The sequence below is a fragment of the Aptenodytes forsteri genome, unplaced genomic scaffold (genome assembly GCF_000699145.1).
Source record: "Aptenodytes forsteri isolate BGI_AS27 unplaced genomic scaffold, ASM69914v1 Scaffold1, whole genome shotgun sequence".
Lineage (NCBI taxonomy): Eukaryota > Metazoa > Chordata > Aves > Sphenisciformes > Spheniscidae > Aptenodytes > Aptenodytes forsteri.
The window spans coordinates 6,512,540-6,536,970 of NW_008795035.1; the positions used below are offsets into that span (position 1 = coordinate 6,512,540).

The following is a 24,431-nucleotide window of genomic DNA, read 5'->3' on the forward strand; positions in this document are numbered from 1 at the left end:
GTTTTTTCATAAAAAAAAAAAAAAAAAAAAAAAAAGTCAGATGGCATCTTGTTCTATGAAAAGATTCAAAGTGGCATCGTTAGGGTTCAGGTTTAACACCCCTGGGTGCCACCAGAAGATCCCTTCTCCTCCTCTTCCTTTTGCAGTACTGTATTGACGAAACAGCAGCTACACACGTTTGGAAAGTTGTTTCCAAATCCTGTTAGCTGGTGGAATTAATTTTGCAAAAGCAAGCGTGAATTCTGCAGTAACACACAGAACAGACCAGAAAAACAGCTTCCCCCTCTATGACGGGGGATCTAGATATTGTGTGAAGCAATGGTTTGACCTTTGGAGATGCCCTTCTGCTTTGGGGTGACTGAGCTCACCTTTTGCAGTGCTGGCTCCTCTGGTCCGTGCTTTCTTTTGCTTCACAGTTATGTGGGGAGATACTTTGTTTGTTCAGGCTGTATCTCCTGTTTTGCTCAAGTTATCGTTGCAACCCACGTTGGTAACTCAGTCTGTCCTGGCTGAGCACTTGGCTCTCCTCCCTGCTGGGACCTGACCTCCTTGCATCTCCACAGAGAGCTGCAGAGCTTTAAAAATGTAAATGAAATGGTTAATAGGTTGGAAAATCAATTATAATAAACATTCCTGGTATATAAACTATGTGTAAGTGTGTTTTAAATGAAGTACATTAAAGGCAGTGCTTCCTTCCATTTCTCCTAGCCAGGTCAGCAGGGTGTCAGTGCAGTGCTGTTTGATTTGATTAAAATGCACGATACCCTGTGCATTAGCTCGTGCCCTGGGTCACCAGGAGGCACGAGCCTCCTGGTGTTTGTACAAGGTACTCTGGAGAAGAGCTGCCAGCTTCACTGAGAGCTTCTGGGGGCTGGAGGTGTGCTTTGCCCAGCAGGGTCTTGGACCTCCACTGAAGTGGGATTTGAAGACGTGAATCAATACTTTAAGGCAGTGGGGAGCTGCCTGCTCCTTTGCTGGGGGATGAATGTTTTGGGACCAAGCTGCAGATGCGCAGATCTTGTGGTGAAAGACGTTGCGTGTATCCACGTGCTGCCCTGGGAGATGTAAAACCTTGTGTGCGTGCGTGAAGGAGACTGTGTGAACACACGGATGTGTAACCTTGGTCTCTCTGGAGTCGGGAGAGACGTGAACAACGTGTGCCAGAAGACCCCAGGCAAATAATGCAGAGGAGATTCTCCCTTAGCTCTAAAGGGACCCTTGCACCTGCATGGTGGCCATCCTCCTTGGGGAGCTTGGAGCCAGGTGATGGCCCTGCTCGTCCTTCCCCACCCCACCATCCTTTCTTATGCTCTGTCTGCCCGCAGGAGACTAGAGAGGAACCTTTTTAACTGCAGCTGCGACATCCGCTGGATCCAGCTCTGGCAGGAGAAGGGTGAGGCGAACCTGCAGTACCAGGAGCTCTACTGCATGAACATGGATGCTGCCATCATCCCTTTGCAGGAGATGAACATCACCCAGTGCGGTAAGGCACAGCCCACGCTGGGGTCCCGGGGCTGGGTGCAGGGGAGGGCAGGAGGGTGCTAGGAGGGAGCCCTGTCCAATCTGGCACCTCTGGTTCAACCATTCCCTTGGGGAACCTGGTGTAGCAGAATCCCACCGTGTAGTCAAGAACAAGACGATTGAAGCTGATCGGGGTAGTTTGTGGATTAAAAATAGAGTATCTGTGTAAGTGTGGGGCTGACATTGCTGTGTGACTGAAGGTATTGGGTGATTTGGGGCATTGCCTTTACTGTAATGCTGTTGCTTGACAAAGTGTGTGTGCTGAGCCTACGTGTTGTCTTGAAAAAAGATATTTTTCACTTTGCTCTTCCTCTGTCTAACAAATCCTAGAAACAGCATATTGTTAAAAGACGCTGCCACCTTATCTTTTGTAATTACTCTTAGGAAATACACATCTGTATTCATTTTCTTTTGTTTTATTTTTTCAGTTGAAAGCCCATGTCTGTAGGGAAGAGGCAGGAGTGACTTTATATCTCTTTCTGTTCCCTGCTGATGTTTAAAAGAGTCCAGTGGCCCCAGGAGCAACATGAGGCGTGTTCAATAGTTATCCCTTTTTCCTTCACCTTGTTCACACATCAGCTGCCTGTTTGGTGTCAGTTTTTGCTCTGCTATTGCCATTACTGGAAAGCATCCCTTGCAGAGTAAGGGGAAGGAGGTGTACCTTCAAAAGAACAGTTAAACTGTCTATACACAAGCAGCTGTCAAGCTCATGGGCTGAGAAAAGGAGGAAAACCAGAGGTTTTCTTCTTGTGATCATCATTCTCTGTTCTAGGAATTTGGGTTTGTTTCTTATAGCAGTAGTAGACAAACAGCATGCACATTTGGATTTGCATGATTCATTTTTTTTTTCAAGTTCACGATGACCCTTTATTAAGCTCTGGAAATTGGCCAAAGTGTGCCTGCATGTGGATGAACTAAAAAGACTTGAGAGACCGCTGTAATTTCCTCCCCACATGGGAAGAATAATCTGCAAGGATTAGAGGAAAAATAAAATCCTTAGGGATCAGGGGCAGGAGGAGAAGGTGACTCTGTCAATGTGGTGGTATTAGACTTGAGGCGACAGCAGGGTGCCGATTTGGGAACACAAATGTGCTGGTGTGCAGGGTAAGCACCTCCTCTGACCTCGCAGTCTCCTGGAAGGGAAGGGAGCCACACTGATCTGCTTTCCTCCAGAGGAGAGTCTTTCTGTTCAAGCATTAAGATGACTCAAGGGATGTTGTAACAACACCCCATTTGTCTTTGCCCTTTGTTGCTGAGGGCTGGCATGGCTTGGTGTGGTCATGTTTGATATCAGCTCAACCTGGAGAGACCATACGTGTCCCTCCCATCTTCCTCTCTGCTGATTCCTGCCACCTGTGCAACTTTGCCAGGCCTTGAACGCTGCCTCCTTTCTTCTGTCATCCCCCCAAATCAGTGCAATGTTGCTTCCCTCCTGGTGTCACTCCCTGAGGGCAATGAAAGGATGTGTATGCCCATCCATGTCTTTGGGTTGGTGTGATGGATGCTGCTGCCCTACAATGGGAGGGGACCACTGGTCAGTTCCCCCCTGCCCTGCCTACCCAGTTTGCCCCTACGATGAGCCCAGAAAGCCTTCCCCATGCAAGAAGGCTGTTTGCCCTTCTTGCAACCAGCACTGTCTTGTTTCATGTTGCAAGGATATTTGGCGCCTGTGGCAGCAAGTAAGGAAGCGGTGTAAATTAGAGCCACCATAAATCAGTGAATCTCTCTGCCACCACCAGGGAAGAACAAGGGCACCTTTTATTAGGAGAGCTGCAGTTAATACGAAGACACATCCTTGGTCATCTTCTCTTGATTGTTATAAATTAGAGGGACACTCTCCTTGCCCGGAGTACTGGGCGCTCTGTGCTTTGTCCCTGGAGGTGGGAACGCTTTGGATCCTCTCCCAGCACATGCAGCTTTCCCATCCCAGGTGACTGCCCTCGAGAGCAGCTTCTGTGGGAGTAGGGGGAATGGGGAAAGGGGGGGTTGTGTGAGGGGGAGGGCAGCCAGAACTGGACACAAATTTGGATTCAAGCGTGATGGGAGGGTCTGTTCAGCTGGCACATCTCCACTGTCCATACTTTTCCTCATCTCCATGCCTCATCCTTCCCTCAGTAGGGCAAGGCCATGCCGTTGCCTCCTGCTACTTATCCCGGGGTGCTGGAGGCTGATTTTGAGAAACAGCTTGGCAGGATCTGGGTCCACATGTGTGCACCCTGCAGCTGGTTGTAGCAAACGCTGCTCCACACCTGAGTGCCTCGGTGTCTGCTTCTCCTAGACCTCCCTGAGATCAGTGTGAGCCATGTGAACCTGACGGTGCGGGAAGGGGAGAATGCCGTCATCACCTGCAACGGCTCAGGCTCGCCGCTGCCCGACGTCGACTGGACGGTGGCCGATCTCCACTCCATCAACACGCACCAGGTAGGGGCTGCGGGACCTCGGTGCTGCCTGCGCCCCATGTGGCAAAGGCAAGGCAGCTGCCCCGGGTTCCCCAGGTCTGTGCACGCAGGGCAGAGGGTCGGGTAGATGGTGGAGACTGCTATGAGAAATGTGAACGGGCTGTATCCAAAGGAAAACCGAGGCCATACTGTATCCACATGAGAACCTGGGAACTACCTGAAGGCAACAAAACCTTCCCTCTGTATGGCTGGAAAGTAAAGATGAGATAGGAAGCACTGAGATATGAAGCTAATTAAATTAACTCGTGTCTCCTCTAATGAAACTGCCTGTTTACAGAGGTGTCTGCAATAGCTGTAGCTGAAATAGGCAACTAAGCAAGCTTTTCTAGAGGCAAGCCATGTTTATCAGTGCTACAATGCTGCAGCTCTCCCCCTCCCAGTAGATATTCTTATAGGAAACACTTCCCCTCACCCAGATCCTAGTTGTCCTTGGATTTTGGAGACCTTTTCACATCTTATGTGGAAACTGGGATACTCGGCTTCTGGGGGCAGGAGTGGGGAGGAGAGAAGCCAACAGACACTGATTTCTGTCTGTATTTCTTTCTGGGATTTTTAGACCAACCTCAACTGGACCAATGTTCATGCCATCAATTTGACCTTGGTGAACGTCACCAGCGAGGACAACGGGTTCCTGCTTACCTGCATTGCCGAGAATGTGGTGGGGATGAGCAATGCCAGTGTGCTGCTCACTGTCTACTGTAAGTAGCAGTGGAGAGACCCTGACCATATAGAGGCTGGAGGGCTGCCCTGGGAACCGTGTGAATGCATGGCCACTTGCTACCTGTGACATACTGGTTTTGTGGATGAGGATTAGGAGCTGAGCACAGTGAGGAGGAGGTGGATCCTTGCACAGCTCTCTAAGTGTCAGTGTTTTTGCTTTCCTGCTGCTTCCATTAATGCAGAAATGAGCACTAGAGCAGGGGAGGAGCAGCAGTGCCACACTGGTGGTGGACATCTCTCCACCCATCTCTTGGAAGATCCAGCGGAGTAAGGAAAAGCCGTAGAGGGGCTAAAACTCCGTTTACAAACACGGAGTTGCTCGCCCTGATTCTATGTGAGTGGTTAAATGTCACCTGCACAGCTCCTCTTAAGTGTCAGTGTTTTTGCTTTCCTGCTGCTTCCATTAATGCAGAAATGAGCACTAGAGCAGGGGAGGAGCAGCAGTGCCACACTGGTGGTGGACATCTCTCCACCCATCTCTTGGAAGATCCAGCGGAGTAAGGAAAAGCCGTAGAGGGGCTAAAACTCCGTTTACAAACACGGAGTTGCTCGCCCTGATTCTATGTGAGTGGTTAAATGTCACCCTTGCTAAACCCAGTGTAAATCTTGTCTCTGAATTCAGGGATGCTAGTGCTTCCTCCCAGATCTGTTCCTATAAAGTTAAACAGCAAACACCGTGTAAACATGCACGTGTCAAATTTCAACTGTTCACTTTTTGCTGCAAGTAGCTAAACTTTCTCTGTGCTTTCTAATAGAACTTAACACAAACCTGACCTTAAGAGGAAGTTTACACAGCTTTGCGCTCTCAAGCAGCTGAGATTTACTGTATGTTGCTGTGTCTGTAATATTTGTCCTTACTCTGTAGTTTGAAAATCTGTCCCCCACCCCCAACCCTGCCAGGTAGAGCGGAGACCCATGCAGGATTCTGCCTAGTCTTGGTAAACCCACGCGTGTTGCGTGTCCAGTGCAGTGCAGGAGCCACTGTAAAGACAAGGGGTCACAGGGGATTGGAAAGAGGAGAACAGATGCTTTACTACTTTCATCTTCCTCCCAATAAGTACTATTGATGGATTGAAGAATGGAAGTAATTAAAGTTCACATTGGCTCAGAGGTGATTGGTCAGCAGGCGGGTGTTTTTTGCAGTGCGTTTTGGCATCTTTTCGTCCACACCTTAAACAGCATCATGCCAATGCCTATTTTCACCCGTGTAATCCTCTAACCTGCTGACAGTTTCTGCTGCCCCTGCTCTTGTTTCCCAGACCCATCACTCAGGCTGTAATTTCACGCTGAAAAGATCTGGGTTTGTGCGTGTGTAGGTGGCTGCCTGTTTTGAATCCTCCTTGCCAGGAAGATGTGAACAAGCCACATGCAGATCTAGGCTTGTGAGTGAAAGGAGGTGGCTGGGACATGGCTGTGTGGTTTAGGGTAGCTGGGTGCTCGTGGAAGAATTTTGCTCGGCTCCAACCAGCTCTGCACCTTGTTTTCTTCTACCACCTTCACTGCCTGAAAAATTCATCATCTTTTTTCCAAAAGATGGGTCAAAGTTGGTGCGTTGTTTTTGTTCCTTGTGGATGCCCCATGGTTTGTCTTTGCAGCTGGATGGTACCAGGAAAAGGAGAGTTTTAGGGAAGACCTACATCTTTTTGTGTCCTTTGTCTTTGCACAAAACTCTGTTCTTCTAGTTCAGACCTTGCCAGCCTTGGGGTTTGGGACTTTACATGTAGGTGTTGTAAATGGGGTTTCAGAAGCGATGGCAGAACAACATTTGAATTCCTGGGGTGTCCCGGGGGGAAGACAATGCATATGTAATAAATTGCAGGTGGAGTCTCTGCTTTTCTTTTCCTTCTCCCACTCTATTCCCTTTAATTAAAACACCCCTGGAGGGTGTTCGGCGGGTGAGAACTCCTTTGGGATATTCAGGCAGTCAAAATCCCCAAGGACAGGCAGTCACTGAGGGATGTTTGCTTCCACAGCTATGCAATCCAAAATTACTCGGTGCGACTGGAGAGCCCTCAAGGGGCACCTTACGCATGTAATGTAACAGTGCTACGTTGCAGTGTCCTCCTTAGTGGGGACAGGAGGCCTTCCCGTGATCCCTTGAGGGAAGGAGAGCAGCAGTAGGTGTGTGGACCGGGGCAACTCCAAGCTTAATTGTTTCTGGGCTGGTGAAAGGACCATTCCAGTGGTTAATTTGTACCCCTGTTCACAAGCCCAAGAGAGCTGGCTATGGTTCAGGTCCTCCTTCTGGGGAGCGTGGAGTGGTTCTTGTGACTTTGCGCTGCTTCTTTGCAGACATCCATGGGAAGAGTAGAAAAAACAAGGGATTTTGGAGGTTGCGTTTTCAATAATCTTAATTTCCATGGTGCACAGAGACATGATGTGGGTGGAGGTGTGCTGTGAGCCTGCCATGTTTCTCTCTGCTAGATCCCCCTCGCATCCTAACCCTGGAGGAGCCGGTGCTACACCTGGAGCACTGCATTGCATTTGCGGTGCATGGGAACCCAGCTCCCACCCTTCACTGGCTGCACAACGGCCAGGTCCTCCGGGAGACAGAGATCATCCACATGGAGTTTTACCAACAAGGGGAAGTGTCTGAGGGTTGCCTGCTCTTCAACAAACCCACTCACTACAACAATGGCAACTACACGATTGTGGCCACCAACCAGCTGGGCTCAGCCAACCAAACCATCAAAGGACACTTCCTTGAAAAGCCCTTTCCAGGTAGGATGTTCAGTTTATCTCATTAGGGTTGCTTGCAACCCAAAGGTCTTACTATGGTCCCACCAGTAATCCTTGCACCTAGACAAGGCCTTGACAACCCAAGTTGGCCTTTGTCTGAGCAGTGGGTTGGAGGAGGTGACCTCTGGAGGCCTCTTCTGACCAGTATGATTCTCTTACTCAAGTGTGCTTTGGTGTCATAACTCTTTAATGCAGAGAGACTAACTGGTTTAGATATTTTTGTTGTGTAATATACTCTGTAGTGTTTTTATTTAAGATCTTTAGGGATTTCAGTGGGAATAGAATGTAAGTTTGATCAATTGTTTTGGATCTCCTCTGGGGTGCCCCAAAGAGGTTGCCCAATTTTTTGAGAGAAAGTATTCTTCTATGTGATTGCTAGTTATAAGCTAAAGAAAGGAAAGCCCTTTAAAGTGATGCAGCTCTTCCTTTTTTTTCTTCTAGCTTGCATTTGTGAAATGGTTACAGCTGGATGCAGCAGTGTCAGGATTGTTTTCTTTCTAAATATGACATGTGCATTCCAGGATGACAAGTCTACAAAAGATGCGACGGCTCAATTAGTCGCTTTGCATCAGTTTGCTGGGATTTCTTAACTGATTGTTTCGAATTCCCCGTTGTACTCCCTAGTGATTCAGGGCTTAACTGCAAAAAAAAAAAAAAAAAAAGCATTTGAGGACATGAAGATCCAGCTCTGGGGAGTGCAGTAGAGACTTTTGTGGTGACCTGTCTGCTCTATAGGAGCATGGAGGGTCCTGGTCTCCTCTCTGTCATTGCAACACCATGCTGGCCATCATGGAGTTAAGACCTGTGCATGCTGCTGCCTTCAGGAATGATGCCATGGGAAAGTGGCAGCTCTAAATTGGCCCCTGCAGCCCAAGAAAATCCAGCAAAATAGGGTGTTTGCTAAATATAGAAAAATACCAACGATACTCTCATTTATTATTTATATCACGCCATATATGTACACAGAGTTTTCCCGCAGGTCAAATATTGCAAATGCAACCCCAAATCTCTGCCTTGAAGATCTGGCAATTGACCAAATGAGCTGATATGGATGGGAGTGGAAAATTTGTATCCTGGCTTCAAGGATGATGCCCTGTTTGGCTATCTGACCTATTTATGTTTCTCTCTGTCAGGGCAGAAGAACAGCTTACCAAATGTAGGTGGGTGAGGAGAGGCACGGGTTTGCAGTCTCAGCTTTGTCAGGTCCCACCTTTGTGACTCAATTTCCCCATCTGTGAAATGGGGACAGCTCTTAAGTAGGTGCTGGACCTCCAGAAAAGGGGGCAGGTCTGTGCCAGAGAGCTGATTTTGGAAATGGATCTGAGCCAGGCTGTGATGTGGGAAGGCATGTTGATGTTTGAAGAGCCGCTTGTGTCAAAGGCTCTGGGAGAATCTATTTGTGCGAAATATATGTAAAATATTGCCCTTGTTGAGTCCATCTTCACCCACGCCTTGTATGTGTTGTTGGTGTGGAGTACTTACAGACCCTGAACCATTTCTCAGCGGGAACTGACCCATTTCTTTTATTTCTTCTGATCCGAAGTCCCAAGCCGTTCCTCACCCTGGCAGACCCTGTCAGCCCAATGGAGGATGTAATTTACTTCCCTTGAAGTTTGTTGCTCCGTCCACTGCCACAGCTGACATGAACACTCAATGCAGCTGACACTTATAATTTCCCATTTGAAGGTAGATTCCTCCAGAAAATGCCACAAATTGAAGGTTCCCCAGTGTGGTTCATTCAAGAAGCTTATTGCCTATAGCTATTCACACGTGCAAGGATTTTGCTGTCACTACCCAGGATAAGATTATTAGTCTTAATTAATTAATGAAAGCATAATGTCTGGAAAACTTCCTATCAGCATAGAAAAGGACCCGTGACCATGTTTTTTTTAGAAACCCCTGGTCTGCAATCTCTTGTTGGTACTGTGCCAGATTGTGCTTCTCCGTTTGAGAGGAGAAGGGTCCTGTTAGAAGCTGGATGGGAGCTGGGAAATATGCCCCGTGCCATATCCTGCTTCTCTGCAATGTTGTGGCTCTAGAAGCCAGGGCAGTGGCTCCCAGGACAGATTTGCGTCATCTCCAGATAAAAATCTCATTGCATGTTGTCATTGGCATCTCTACCATAGGCTACCATCTCCTTATTTAATCCACAGAGGTTAATGTACCTACCTCCCCCTTGATGACTGTTCAGTTCTTTGGGAACTCCTCACAGAACTCAAGTTGGCTGAAATTTCTTGGCTATGTTTTATATTTTGAAAAATAGCGTTTAGTGGGAAAAACGTTTTGTGGGTTTCTGTTGAAATTGCTTAGTCCAACAGAGAAAAATGGAAAGGGGAAAATGTAGAAGCAGCAAGAGTTTTATGACTAGACTCTCCCTGTTTTAATAGGGAAAAAAAAAGTCTTCAAATGAAATATTTCTTCCTCTTCCCACCCCCCCACCCCCACCCCCTGCTGGAAAAAGCCAAGGAAAGTTACTTCTGCTTGACTTGAAATAAAACAAAAATATTTTTTCAGGTTTTTTCCCTCTGGTTTGGAAAGCCGTGTTTGTCACCCCGGGGGTTGTTTTACGCTTCCCTTCCAAACCTCACCCGTACTTCAGCATGAACGTTTCAGCATCCTTCCAGGAGCCCTCTGCCAGCAAAGCTGTGTAAACTCCAGTTAATATTGGGCTCAATTTCTTACATGGGCGAGTGAATTGAAAGCTGACGTTGTTCCCATGCTATGTAAACTGAGTGTCACCGAGAGCTTTAGACCTCATTGTCTGGGGCCTCGGCTGCCTTCGAAGCTGAAGAAGCTTTACTGAATAGACTGGAGCAGTCAAGAGTGAGACAGCAGGGACTGGCGTGGCTGTCTCGGGCAAGAGGCAGCTCTAGGGCAGCCACAGCCTCCGTGTCCAGTTCAGATGCTATTAGCTTTTATGAGTGGCTCATGAAAAGGAGGTCAGAGGAGGTCTCCTCTAACCCCCAGCCCCAAGCTGGGCTCTCCTCCTTGGGAGCTGGTCTTCATCCTTGTATGACTTTGTCCTTGGGTCAACACTGCCATGCAAGGCAAAATCTCTTTCTCTCCCGTCCACCTCCATCCTGCTGAGCCCCCTGTGTCTGTCGAGCTTTGCTCACCTGCTGAAAGCAGGATTGTTTAATGACCATTCAAAAGTTTGGTTAGCATGCTGCTAATTGTTCTCCATTCTGGCCTTGCAGCAGCATCCCTCCCATCCTGTTTCAGCCCAAGGCCCTGCACAGTTACCCCTGGGCTCTCCATCCTGATCTCCAGCATGTCCTGCTGGCACATGAGCTGCAATTTCCAGTTACAGTTGCCCAACAGGACAAAATATGAGAAGTTTTTGTTTCCTGGGCTCTTTGGGGTGGTGGAGTTATGACTGAGGCGGGTTGGGAATGAGACCACTCTCCCTTTGCTATGCTGCTAACTGTGTTGCTTCTCTCTTTGTCCTTTCCACAGAGAGTACAGACAACTTTGTCTCAAGTAAGTGTCTCCTTGCCCTTTGCATACTGTGGGTGTGGGGTTTTTTTTTTTGTGGTTCCCCCACCTCCCCCTGTGACTTAGGTGCTCCTGGAGGAAAAGTCAGGAAGCCAAAAGCAAGTTGGCGGAGATTGCGCAAAGCCCTGGCTTCCGTGTGCACAAGCAAGATGGCTGGGGAGCTCTTGATCAGCTGGGCAATCTCTAGAGCCCAGGAGATGCTCATTTCCCTCTAGACATCCTAAAGAAGGTCCTATAGTGGAAATGACAGTCTTTGGGGTCTTAAATGGCAGGGCTGGAGATAAGTGTCACCAAAACTCTAACCAGTTGGTTGTGGCGTAGCGGAAGGGGTCTTAACTAGACGCAGGCTGGCCAATCCACAAAGCAATTGTGTGTCATGGCCCACTTACAACATGCTCTTTAGTGTGGACTGGGATGAGAAGCAGTACTCAGCTTCTGTAGTGTTTCCTCAATAGATTCTTTCTTTGTTTCCCCCCACCCCCCAAAAAACCCCCAAAACATCCAAATAACTTTCTTCAGAGAAAGAGGAGAAGCCATCTCTAGGAGATGGCTCGAGGTGGAGGCCACCCACCCTAGGACACCAGGCACCCAAATGTTTCTCGTCTGCAAGGTTGGAGTGCAATCAACGTTGCTCCGGCCTGTGTTTTCCCTGCTGCTGTGCACAGGGAACTCTCCGATGGTTGATTTTGGTGCCTTCTGAAATAGAAAGTTGCAGCCTCTGTTAGGGGTGAACTGAATCTCACTAGGTCAGGCACTGCCATTGGGGATGTGCTGGTGCCTTGGGAGTCCCATGGAGCCACGTTGAATCTTCTGTCTTTGGTGTTTTGGTTTCAGTCGGTGATTATGAAGTGAGTCCCACCCCACCGATCACTGTGACCCACAAACCGGAGGAGGACACTTTTGGGGTGAGTTCTGTCCTGTTCTTTACAGAACTGTTTTGCATGCATTTCTTGTTGTTGATGACTCAGTATTTACATTCCTGTGCTGTTTTGAGGTGTTTGCAAGGAAAATTTTTTCCTTTATGACTCAAGACAGCAATCAGAAGGATTTTGTGACTTGTGTCAGGCAAGTAAAATACTGACATGAACCATCTGATCCTCTTGGGTCTGCAGTGTGGAACCAGGGAGCTCTTTGAAAATAAGGCATCCTGTGAAGTTGCTGCTGGCAGGGTCAGAAATTCTCACTCTAAAAAAGTAGCACCCAGAGAACAAACAAACAGGCAATTGTGTGTTTCATGCTATTATTGAGCTGTTAAGTTTAGCCCTGTGAGGGACTCAGATTCAGCTTGGTTCAGTTTTGTCAATGCCAGTTTGCCCTCTCTCCTGCTCTGCAGGGCATGCCAAAAATGAAAAAGGAAAGAAAGCCTATGGCTTATCAGATCTCAACATTGTCTGTCTTCTGCAGAATCCAGGTAGAAAAAGAAAAAAAAAATTGTGTATAAGTATTGGGGAAAAAAAAATAGCATGTTACACAATTGCTCTAATTTTATGAGAGTTTTAAGGTCTTGAAACCCACCAGGTGTTAACAGAATGAACAAAACTCAATCCACCTTGGTTTCAGTTCTCATCCAACTGAAAATCTCCTATAACTGAAGTGAAAGCTTTGAACAGTGAGACTGGAGTAATAATGTGCACTGATTATTAAATATAAAGCACAGAAAACAAGCTGGGGGATGAAAATAGAACGTGGTAAAATAAAAAATTTAAAAATATCATAGCTAATGTACCAAGGGCAGGGAAAAAGCTTGCAAAATGAAATTACTTTTTCTTGGTTAAATGATGTATTTTCTATTATTGCAGAATACAGTTTTGTGAAAGGAACTGAAGTCTAAATGCATCACAAGACCCAGTACAGGAGAACAATTGGACAAATGCCAAAGAAATTGTTGTTTACATCAATGCAATAAAAGTATCTCGAGCAAAGACTTGAAGGAATAAATATTCATAAATATTAAAATAAGCCTGGAATTGTAAACCCTTTAGGGCAAGGAGGTTTTCTTTCCTCTGCTTGTGCACCGACACAGTGGAACTACAGTTCCAGTGAAGGACTTTGACACTTGTAGTGTAAATATTTACTACTAAAAATTACAATAAATGAGGAACCATTAGAGGCTTTAGGAAAACCAAATGTTTTTTGGGAAAAAAACAGTTCTACTTAATTTCTTCTGTTTTCTTTTTATGGTCTGTTATTTTCCCTCATTCTTTTTCCTGAGGGATGTTTGGATGGAGACAGAGTTGCTCTTTCTAAAGAATTTTCTGCTGCTCCTGTGTGTTCCCAGCTCAGGTTAGTATAGCTTTAGTGTTGTGACGTCAGGGCACAGTGGTGATGTCACAAATGGAGGCTCGTGATGTGATGCAGTGAAGGGAGAGCCCAGACTTTGGAGCAGAGGTCCTGCTTCCCTGCAGATGTATGGAGTGAGAGGCTGGGGAGAACTGGTGCCAGAACGGCATCGCTGATAGGGAGATCCCAAACCTCCCAGTCCTGCAAACAGCCTGTGATGCTTCCGAGCTGTGCCAGACCCCTTTGCTTTTGCTTGTTTGCTCCACAGTTGATATCCACGGGGCTGCAGCAGATGGTATGAGCCTACAGAAAGGTTAACTGGGCAAGGAGGTGCTGTATTTCCAATGTAGACTCCTAAATTCCTCTGTCTTGACTCTAAGGCTTTTTTCTTTCAGGTTTCCATAGCGGTTGGGCTGGCAGCTTTTGCTTGTGTCCTCTTGGTCGTCCTCTTTATTATGATCAACAAGTATGGCCGGCGGTCCAAGTTTGGGATGAAAGGTACGTGCAGTCACTTTCGTTTAGCAGGAGGCACCTTCCAGGATTGCCCGGCTCTTATAGCACCCGTGGAAAGGTGGTGTGGTTTTATTCCTACGTTGTCAGTATTGGTGCAAAGGCTTCTAAAGAGAACGTTGTCCAGCCCTCTTCTGTTTGTTGAGAGAATAATGAAGATATACAGGCTGGTGGTTCTCACCTGTATGTGCTTCTGTTGGGCAGAAGCATGCATGTGTTTCCCTTATCAGTGCCTAACTGCATCTACAGGTTGCCCAGAAGAGCTCTGAGCCATGCGTTGAGGGAGTTGTACTCAGGAGAGCATGTTCTTGGATGAAATCTTTTTTGCGGACCTGATGATGCATGGGTTTCCCCTTGTGTCGCACTGGGTGCAGAGCGCAGGGTATGAAGGGGGAACAGAAGGATGTGAAATTGGTTTGGGTTCTGTTGGAAAGGCGGATGCACCCGTTCTGTGCCTGTCTGTGAATGGGGACTGAGATGCTGCTGTAAGTTTGTAAGGTCCATGCTGGGAAAGCAATTGCTGACCTGTCTTTCAGTGATGTGCAAGGTCTCTTTCTGCTGCCTCTCTGTTGGAAGGTTTCCTCTTCTGCGTCATGAATAACAACTTTAGGAGCTATGTCAAGTGTCCTTGGTAGTGACTGGAAAGTGAGAAGGTGTCTGATGTTTGCCAGGCAGAACTGGTCTCTCTGTCCTACCAACACCAGTGCTGTGATGTGATAGAGCTAATGCCAGAAGAAAGTAGATGACTCTGTGCCATCTGCTTTTTGTGACTCTGCTGGCATCTCCAGTTGGACAGCGTTGGTGGTGCCCAGCGAAGGCTGGAGGAAGAGCCTTCATGTGACAAAATAATTCCCAGCCTAATTGGTGGCTCATGTGTACACCATTTGAAGCCAGACTTTGACAAACATGAGCTTCTTCCAAAGCTCCTGAGTCGCAGCCTATTTCCTGGCCTTGCTGGGGTCTGCGTTGCAGGGCAGGGTGGTAGGTTTGGGAGTGTTTCTTGTGCTTGCCTAGGGCTTTGTTTGCTTTATGGAGACATCTGCTGAGGAGGTCCAGATGGGATTCTGGCTGGAGTTTCCCCTATGCATCCTATGGAGAGAGAAGATGGGACATTTAATTAAATAGCAAATATTCTACACCAACTTAGCAATATTTAGTCCATATGCCCAATGATAAGAACCATCTGGTAGGGTGTACTGACTGGTGGGTGGAGTAGAGGAATGGAAGACACGGTTCCTGGGATCAATTCCCAGCTCTTCTACTGACTCACTTAGTGTCCGTAGGCAATTAGCTGTCTTAACCTCTGTCTCTGCTTTAATTTCCCCATCTGTAAAACTGGGATGATGTTATGTGCCTTCTGGAGCGACGTGTCAGAACACTTTGGAAGTGCTTGGGCATTTGCCACTGATGGGGCTTAGGCACACAAATATAAAAAGGAAAAGTAACTTCTGACGCTAATGGAAGAATCAAAGAGGAGGGAACCTTATGTCAGTAACCAGTCTTGGTGAACAGATGTGTGTACATGTTCAGAGGTGTTTGGATAAGTGTGGTAGTGGATATTCTGCATTCCCAGAATCCATAGGGGTGCTGTGATATGCCTTTGTGTGTGCAGTTTTTGGAAGGCAAAAATGTTTAGCCTGCTTACCTCCTCATCATGCTGTATTTCTTCCAACTCTGATGTGAAACCACAGCCCGGTAGAGTTTCTGAAAGTTTTATTGATGACATTGCTTGGAGAGATGGAGTTGACAGAAATTAAATACATATTTAAATCAGGGATATAGCTCTTTAATGAGTCACAAGTGTCATAGGCACCACCATGGGCAGCCCACTCATACTGCCTAAGCTCTGCTCCCCGTTGGAGGCTGCAGATCCTCCTGCCCTGTGGACAGTCTCCCTAGCACATGGCCTTACCTGCTCTGAGCCTCCTGCTTTTCCCCAGCGCCTCTTCTGCATACGCTGTTTTCTTTAGCCATAGTGCCATTGTCAACTGCCATGACACCAAGCTTTGCCTCTTTAGCCTGTAACTCCCTTCTGTGCATCAGGCTTGCTACCAAACCTCACCACTTTCATCCACAACACAAAGGCAAGTCTTCCATTCACCTGCAGTGGCTGGGATGCTTGGTGGTACCCTGGCTATGGCTTGCCCTGCCAGCTGTAGCTGATTGATTTCTCACCCCTCAAGAAATGTCACAGTCCCCTGCACGCTTTCCAAAATGCAGTTTCTAAACTCTCCTTCTTTGCTGCTCTGCAGGTCCATGAGTCCAGAGCCTTACTTTTTCCTTTGGTTGCTTTAGGGTCTCAACTGAGCTGTTGCAGTTGGTCCCCAATCTGGCAATGATACCTTGAAGCTTGTGTTTGTGCTTGATATCTCTTTCCCCGGTGTCTCCTCTTTCACTCCACTAACGGGCTGCTGTTCCTTCCCTCCTCCCTGGAGCTCGTGAGATGATGTCCAAATCATCAAATCACTTTACTAAATGGTCCTGAGCTGCTCTTCCAGGGGCTCACAAACAGGTCCTAACTTATTCTGACACCGTGTACAGGACAGAGCAGCTGGCAACCACCTCCAAATCTCCTTTAGCCAGCACTTTCCTCTGTGTCCCTCATTATCAGTTAATTCTTGGGCAGGAGCCATCCTCTATGGCACCCAGCATGTTATCATTTACTAAGAAAAAAAATCCAAACCCTGGGTCTTTTTTTGGGAAAGCGCATCATTCCCTGAATCAGGAGCTGTTCATCGCCAGCTGATATGTTGCCACTTGTTGTTGAAATCCCAGCTTGGCAGGCCTGCAGGAGCAGGTTTTTCCTGTTGTTTTTGTCATGGATGCAGAACATTGTGTGCTCTTGTTAGACACGTTACCCAAAGCACCTCGTGAGTCTCTGAGCACATATTTTTCCTTCTGCATCTCCTAGCGTTAAGCAGATGGTTTATCTCCGAGAGAGAGAGAGAGGTGGTCTTGGACTGACAAGGTTGGATGTCATGTTGGGCTGGAAAGTCCCCCTGGGCCAGCCTGCTGGGTTGCCCACCACTCTTAAAAGTGGACTAATGGGCTGCAAAATGTCCAACGTCCCAGCTGCCTTTGCTGAAAAGAAAGTCACTGCGTCTCGGGGCACATGGCTGGGGGAGGACTACGAGAGGACGGTGTATCCACGTGTCCTCTTCTGGATGGTATCACACCCTCGGAGCATTGCACGAGAGTCCTGGCAGAGCCACTGCTCTGGTTACGACCCGGCTACTGATACAGCCAACAGCCAAGCAGTGGAAAAGCCTGCACTGCCAAGGGCGCCGTTGACGGACTGGAGCGGTGGCATCAACAAAAGCTCCTTGTGAAGGGTGCTCTGACATGCTGTGCTCCTGGCTCCTCGGCGTCCCTCGGCTGAGCTCATGGAGGCTGGCTCCGTGCCATCCCCCTTGCCTTTCCCTGCTCCCTCCGGAGAGGGCATTCATTAACACGGGATGGCGGAGGTCAGATCCCCTTTCTGGCCGCCTGTTGACTTTGGCTACTGCAGCTGGGGGTGGATAGGGGTGGGCTGAAGCAGCTGGGGGGGGGGGGGGTCTGGGGGTAACCCACCTTATTGTGAAATGTGGTGTTACATGGGCAACGCGAAGGCAGTGGAGGGGAAACCGCCGGGAAAAGTGAATGCAAAAACTGAGAAGTGTTGAAGTCGCAGACATGGGCAGCAACTGTTTGCTAAAGGGTGATGTATCCGGAGAGGGCGCTGAGGTGCTTTTTAAAGCCTTGTATTAGTGTGGGAAGAAGAATGGGATCTAATAGAGCAAGGAATTGGGGAGTCCAGGGCACTTCAGTGTCTTGCCGTGTCCCAGGGGAGTGGGTTTTGCAGGTGGGATAGGCAGCATGGGGGTAAGGAGTCCGGCATCCTGCGCTCAGTCGTTGTTTCCTCCGGCTCTGGGCTCAGTGTCCTGAGTTCCCTGACCGCCCGCCGGAGGTGGAGGGTTTTACACCTCACCTTCTGGGGTCAGGCTTGTCACCGCAAGCCTCGTAAACCCGAGTCTTTCCATCAAAGTTTAATCCCAGCAGATGACAGGAAATGAAATTTCATAATATAATAAAAAAGCCACATGCAAGTCCTGGGACTAACAAAAATGAAATTTCATAAAACAATAATAACGGCACAGAAAGGTCCTGGGACTAACAAAATGTTTGGATGGCACAGCGATGGAGGCTGTGTAAATGCTTAGGTTGATGGACTGAAATATATGCTCCTTTTGCTTGTTTTCTGTTACATTTGCAGGTGCCTAGGGGTAAAGAACGTGTGCTCATGCATATTTGTGTGATGTATTCCTGGTGCTGCACAACTTTAAAAAAAAAAAAAAAATTAAAAAAAGAATTGAGTTTGCAGAGATATGGACAGAAAGATGCTAGAGAAAATCCAGAGACAAGAGCACTTGTTTTGCTGAGATGAACTATTTTTCAGGCTCTGAGATTAAAAACTACTTGCAATCTCCAAATGAGGTTTTTGTCCTCAGGTAGAGACAGTGCCAGCTAATGGTTCAGACTTGGTTACAGTTGGCAAACAGTCGATTGCTTTTTAATCTGATTTCCTAAAGAAATAAGGCGTGTGATCGTGCTGCCTCTCTGCGTGCGTGCAAGCGTGCGTGTACAGCTCTGCCTGCCTGGTTTTTCCCTTTCTTTGCTTTAGCTTTTGTATCTGCCAGCCAGTTCCACCCAGAAGAGACGGGGGAAGGACTTAAAGATGCCTTTACAGGCATCATGGAAATAGTGGGGGCTAAATAGAGGATGACAACTCCAGTGATGGCCCCACTGATGGAAATGCCTCGAGCCTTTCTGGGCATCGGAGAATCCATATGGAAGCTCAGCCTCAGAGAGAAAAACAAAACACAGGGGGCCAGGCTTTCACGGGGTCTGCTGTGGTGGGTGGTGCGTACGCCTGTACACAGGCATATACATATTTTCTTTCTGAATGGGCAGAAACAACAAGGAGGTTGGGGAGAAACAAAAGAACAGTAAATAAATACTGCCCACGCTTTCTGTAATGTTTGAGGAATCACATCGCTATCAGTTCATTTGGTGTTTGTTCTAATAGCCCTGATCAAAGTGCTGGCGCTGCTGATGTGCATGTGGATGTCAGAAGTACTTGCAGAGCTGTTCCATTGTAATTTAGCATTAGTTAATAGGTACTTAAAGTAAAGTGGTTGCCTATTTGATTATGATTGGGGGTTATTAACATTTTTTTCCATAAACAGATGGTAACTGTCCGCTGAGTCGACTGCAGAACAATTCCAGGGTTCTTGTTCAAGAGGACCAGCTCCTGCAAAGATATCTCGGGTGCCTGGCTTTTTGCTTTTGTTGATTTGTTTTTTGTTTGTTTTTTTTTTCTTTTGTCCTTCATCGTGCAATTATTGCTGCAGCTTTAAAGGGAAAAAAAAAATAATATACAAGAGCCATGACCTACCTTTCAGATGAGGCTTAATTCTGACTCACGCTGCCTTGGCCAAGTCTGGCTATAATCATGCACTAGTTGTTTTTCCCTGATTATTTGTTTGTAGCTGTATAGGAATGAACAAACACTCTGCAGCTCGGAGAGCCTGCACCTTAAGGGTTAGCTGCTCAGAGAAATCTGTGATCGGGCCCCTTTCATTTCATCCTCCTGGGAGCCTGCCATATAGCGGGAGCAGGAAGAAAGAGAGAGCAAAGTAACATCAGCCAGCCTGGCACGGCTATGGGAGAGAAACGGCCATACATTAAAAGCCACAGCTAACCATGGTGGCTCAGGGGCGTACGGTGCGCCATGCTAACAAACTGGAAAGGGGAACCGATTGCTGTTGCTTTCTTTAAGCCCGGCTGTGGGATGCACAGAGCCCCGTGGTGCCGAGGGGCTGAGGCCCCTGAAACACGCAGGCAGAGCGGCTGCGTGGGGCTGTTGGAGAACTGGGGCTTTTCCTTGTTGGTATCCTTCTGTTTGTTTGAAAAGCACCTTGATATACTTCTTGCGCTCGATATTACTTGGTTTTGTTTGCCTGGGAAGTGGATTGAAAGGGCATGTGGTTTCACTGGGGCTTCTTTCTATAAATGCCTGTTTATACTTTACTGAAGTGCAAGCTGTGCTATTTATTTATTTATTTAGTTCCTTCAAGGTGATAAAGCATAAAGCTCTTCGAACTGATAAGAGCCTCACCCTCTGCTAAGCCATGCAGTCCGTAACCTGTATGGTGGCAGCAAGGGAAAGCTGCTATGCAGCCCTGGGCTCCTTGGCAAACCTTTGAGAGATCCCACCTCTCCCCTGGGGTGCTGTGACAAGGCACCTGCTTCTGCCTCCCCGCTCTGCCAAGGCAGATCTGCTTTCACGCCGGCAGTTAATGCTCGCACCCCTTGTCCTTCGGTCCCAGGTGGTGTTAGTCTGCTGAAGGCTTTGAAAGATGGGGTGGTGGTGTCACTTGTTGCTGCCTGAAGTAGCAAGGAGCCACCCTTGGCTGGAGAGATGCCTCCAGGGAAACTGGAGAGAAGCATCAAATGACCCTGCAGGAGAAATGGTTAGCAGAAGATCGGGATTTATTTAGACCTAGAAATAAAACTTTTTTCTACTCCCAGAAGTATTAATAGGTTATTTATAAAGGCGATGTAAAGTGCACTGACCAGCCATTATCTATTTCAGTTGCTTTTACAAAACCAAAGTGTCTATTTTAGGCAACTACTAAAAGCAGTTAAAAAAAAAAAGTCAGATCAGTAGTTTTCAGGTGACCTGAGGAGGCCCAGGCCTCCTTCATGCCACGTTCCTGCAGGCCCTTCCTCCCCGTACGTGACCTCGCGGGTGCACGCATTTGCTCTGGTCACCAGCCGGTGCTGGAGCCCGGGTGCACCGCTCGCCCCGAAGGAGCCCCACAGCACGGTTGGCGTTTGCCCGGTACCACATACAACAGCAGGACAGGCTATTTTTTTTTTTTAACCAATATAACTAATTTGATGAAGAAAGATCATCTCCACAAGCTTGCGTCCTGGGCGCTCTCCTGCACCTCTCTGAGCAGGGTAGTGGGAAGAAGCAAAGAGCTTTAATTAATATTTTAATTGTAGTTTGTCTAGTTGTCCAATTATACTCTGAAAATATTTTCCTACTGTTAATGCTGAAAAATGGTCCTCTGGGAGGATGTCCCTGGTGGGTTCATCACCTCACAAGCTTGCGTCCTGGGCGCTCTCCTGCACCTCTCTGAAGGCAGCCAACAACCAGAAAACTAAGTGTCAACTTTGTGGCTTTAATAAGGTGCAGGGTAGTGTGGGAAGAAGCAAAGAGCTTTAATTAATATTTTAATTGTAGTTTGTCTAGTTGTCCAATTATTCTTTGAAAATATTTTCCTACTGTTAATGCTGATAAATGGTCCTCTGGGAGGATGTCCCTGGTGGGTTCGTCACCTCTTCCTCCTCGTGACTTGCTGTAGGATTGTTGTTTGTTTTTGCGCTGTTTAGCCAGGGATGCTGAGATCTGGCACTCTGTCCTTAAACCCTGGAGCAGGAGAGCTTCGCTCTTGGTCAAGGGATGGGTAACTGTGATTTAAACAGCAGGATTGTCAAGAGAAGCGTTTGGGAGCCGCGATGGCAAATGTAGAAAAGGAGGAGAACGCTGCTGTTCAGTTTTGAACCTGGGCTTAACGTGCTTGAAGGAGTGCCTAGAAATTTGGAGACAGCAGAATAAGGGAATGGATAGGGACTGTCACTTGGGCTGTTCAAGCTTCAACTGGCGAAAGCACTGAGGAAGCAAATTATAGAGAGCACTGGAGCATCTGATGATCTAATGGGCTTGTTCCATTTCCAACTTCTATTTCTTGTGGTGCAATAACAAGCCTGCCTGTGTCTTGGACAGGCCCAAGAAACCCCACCATCAGCACCAGTGTTTAGCATCTGTTGATGAAGGTGGGAGTGGTGTAGAACCCCATGTGATGCTCAGGCATCTCATTTTGATCTACGACTATGCTATTAAAAATCAATGGACCGGAAGGTAATGCCTGTACACAAGGCAGCTGGGTAGTATTTTGTGCACAGTAGGAATAAATCCCATTTGGATTCATATTTTGTGTCTGAGGGGCAGGGATATAATCCAGTTTCTGTTTGGAACAGTGGTCTTCAGTTGGTGTTATGGCCCTGGCTGGTGAAGGAGGACAGAGGATGGAATGCTCTGTTACCCTGAACCTGTCTGCCTTGTGGTTCAGGAAAGCAACCCAGGAGATCTCATTGCCTCTGGCCACGTAAACTGGCCACAGGTCTCTGTTTGGGCTCTGCGTATGAGATACTGCTGCCATCAGGGTTCACTGAGGGGCACCAAGTGGACCAGATCCATGCTGGGAATGATGCTCAGTGCACCGATGAAAACTTGCCCCAGCCCAGTCATCAGCCTTCAACGTGCTCTGCTCCACACTCAAGGCCATATTGCAGGATCTCCTCTCTGCTCTCAGGCTTGCAGTGTGAGAATAGCGTGGAGCTGGTGCTCATGGCCATCTTCTGTGTCTCACAACCTCTTTGCTCTCTGTATCTGCCAGAACCTGCTAGCTGCAGAAAAGTTTTTCTTCGTTATTTTACTTCACCTCAGCCTAGCATCTGCAGGAGTTACCAGCCTTTTCTGGAAGGGGCTGTTTCACATCAGGACCCTTACGCTGCAGCCCAGCATCCTACGCACCCTGGTGTTGGGGTGGTTTTGTGGCTCTGCTGGATAGCCTCTGATCTTGCTGACTTTGTGACCAGCGAGGGGTTTTCTCTGCAGAAAAGGAAAAAGCCATTTTTGGTCAGAGCCCCATTGAGAAGCACAGCCTCTGGCAAGGTGGTTCTGCCACATCTGCCTTTGATGCCACCCAAGCCAAAGCAGTGCAGCAGCTTCAAAAACTGCAGAGTGTGAAAAACCATGCAATTATGGCAGAGAAAAGGGATAGGTCTGCTTGGATTTTGGATTGAAAACTTTGGCTTGCTTCTCATTCCACCTGAACCAGCTATAGGAGGAGCTGGTGCCAAGGAACCTGCATCTCCATCTTCTCTCTGTCCCAGGGCATGCTTCATCCTCCCCAGCAAACTGCAAGTTCTTCCCAGCCTAACGCAGTCAAGAGTCAGACAAGAGGCTGTGAAGTAGTGTGAAGGGAAAAATATTGTTTTCCTTCACCCTGGTTTTCCTTTAGAGTAAGATTCACGGGCTGAGATGCCAGTGCCGCGGTAGCTCCAGGGCAGGCAACATGCCGGCGAGGCTCCCAGGCGCCAGCGGCATTGGTGTCCTGATGCAACGCCGGCTGCTTGCGCAGAAGTCTGCTGCGCTGAGGCAGCTGCTGGGATCGGGGCAGGGCAGAACTGGCCCTTTTGTTGCTGACAAGACGATTTCATCTTGATGCTCTAAAAGCTCTTGTGACATCCGCAATTTTCCAGATGGATAACGAAAACCTGTGAGCAGGGGCATCTCAGCGGCTTTCGAAGCGCTTGCCTGTGGAGCTGTGTCCATTGGTTTCATATCTGCTGACAGGGCTTAATAATCATTACGCTAAGTGGAGCCGGCACTTGGGGAGGCAAGTAAAGCTGCTGCTGCCCTTGGGCTGAGATGCGTTTCTCGCCATGCAGCGCAGAGATGTGGATCGTGGATGCGGAGCCGCGTCCTGATGGGCTGATTTCTGCCTCTTCTTCTCCCAGGCTGCGGGGTTCTGTGGGAGCTGCCGGCCGGGTCTGCTTGCCTCTTGCTCAGGACCCCCTTGGCACCCTCTCATGGCATCCAGGGAATGGTCCTGGATCTGGCCCAGGGGCTGCGGTGCTTCCACTGGGCTCCAGCTTCAGTCCTGCTTTGGGAAGAGGAAAACAGAGCTGGAGTTTCCCACAATCAGCAGGTGCACAATCTGTGCAAATAAGCAAAGCATGTCGTCATCCAAAGTGCTTGTAGCAACGATGTGCTCTTTTTCTGATTGGTGTTGGGGGTAATAATTAACATGGTCTTACCTATTAAGCTATGATATATATTTTTTTTAATGAGAGATGTCTGATATTATAAAAATGAAAGTATGAGAGAGAGATGTCTGATATTATAAAAATGAAAGAAAACCCCCATAATTTTGAGGTAACAGTGGTCTAGGATCAATATTTAGTCTTATTGACTTCTTGCTTGATTTCTCCGACTTTTTTCATTTGGGTTTTGGGTAAATTCCCATGTTCATCCCTGTGCACACAGCAGTGGGATGCTGCAGCAGGGCTGAGTAGCTGGTGAGGGGCTCTGGCGCAGCGGGGCAGGGCTGCACCCCTTCCACTGGTGGGGTGTAATGCTGGGGAACTGGCTGCTGAGAGCTGTAAGGAGGACGTGTGACGTGCAGGGTCCCCGTGCTGCTCTGTGCTGGTCACCAAAGGTGCTCTGGGGCCGGACCCAGGGGCAGGGCAGTTTTCTGCCAGAGAACTACTCAGTCTCTGTTTATTTAAGTTAATTCATTACATGCTTTTACACCCCATCCTCCTGACTTCAGCATCGCTTGTTGTCCCTGGGGTCGTTGCAGCTGGCTCTTCCCCCGGCGCTAAGCAAGGGCGCAGATACAAACCCTCTTTCATCCCAGCTCAGTCCTTCCAGCATCATCATCGTATTTTTTTTTGTTGTTGCCCTTTGCCGCGTTTCCTCGGCATGTGGGAGGCTCCTGGCCCCGTGCCCAGCAGGGTTGGGGGTTACCCCAGGTTTGGTGCCCCGGCACTCGATGGAGACATCTCCTCCCTGTGCAGAGCACGGTCCTG

General features: G+C 48.0%; 1 protein-coding gene across 5 annotated transcripts in view; it reads left to right on the forward strand.

The window, feature by feature from the left end:
* NTRK3 (neurotrophic receptor tyrosine kinase 3) overlaps nucleotides 1–24,431 on the forward strand; it is a 224,871-nt gene that overhangs the window by 62,833 nt on the left and 137,607 nt on the right. For 4 of the 5 annotated variants that reach the window (XM_009276575.1, XM_009276578.2, XM_009276576.2 and 1 more), the window contains exons 5-11: nucleotides 1,326–1,483; nucleotides 3,800–3,942; nucleotides 4,537–4,678; nucleotides 7,125–7,421; nucleotides 10,896–10,919; nucleotides 11,769–11,839; nucleotides 13,610–13,712. In XM_009276575.1, the coding sequence (XP_009274850.1) occupies nucleotides 1,326–1,483; nucleotides 3,800–3,942; nucleotides 4,537–4,678; nucleotides 7,125–7,421; nucleotides 10,896–10,919; nucleotides 11,769–11,839; nucleotides 13,610–13,712 (938 nt within the window). The remainder of the gene's footprint in view (nucleotides 1–1,325; nucleotides 1,484–3,799; nucleotides 3,943–4,536; nucleotides 4,679–7,124; nucleotides 7,422–10,895; nucleotides 10,920–11,768; nucleotides 11,840–13,609; nucleotides 13,713–24,431) is intronic. The other variant, XM_009276579.2, reaches the window with a different exon arrangement.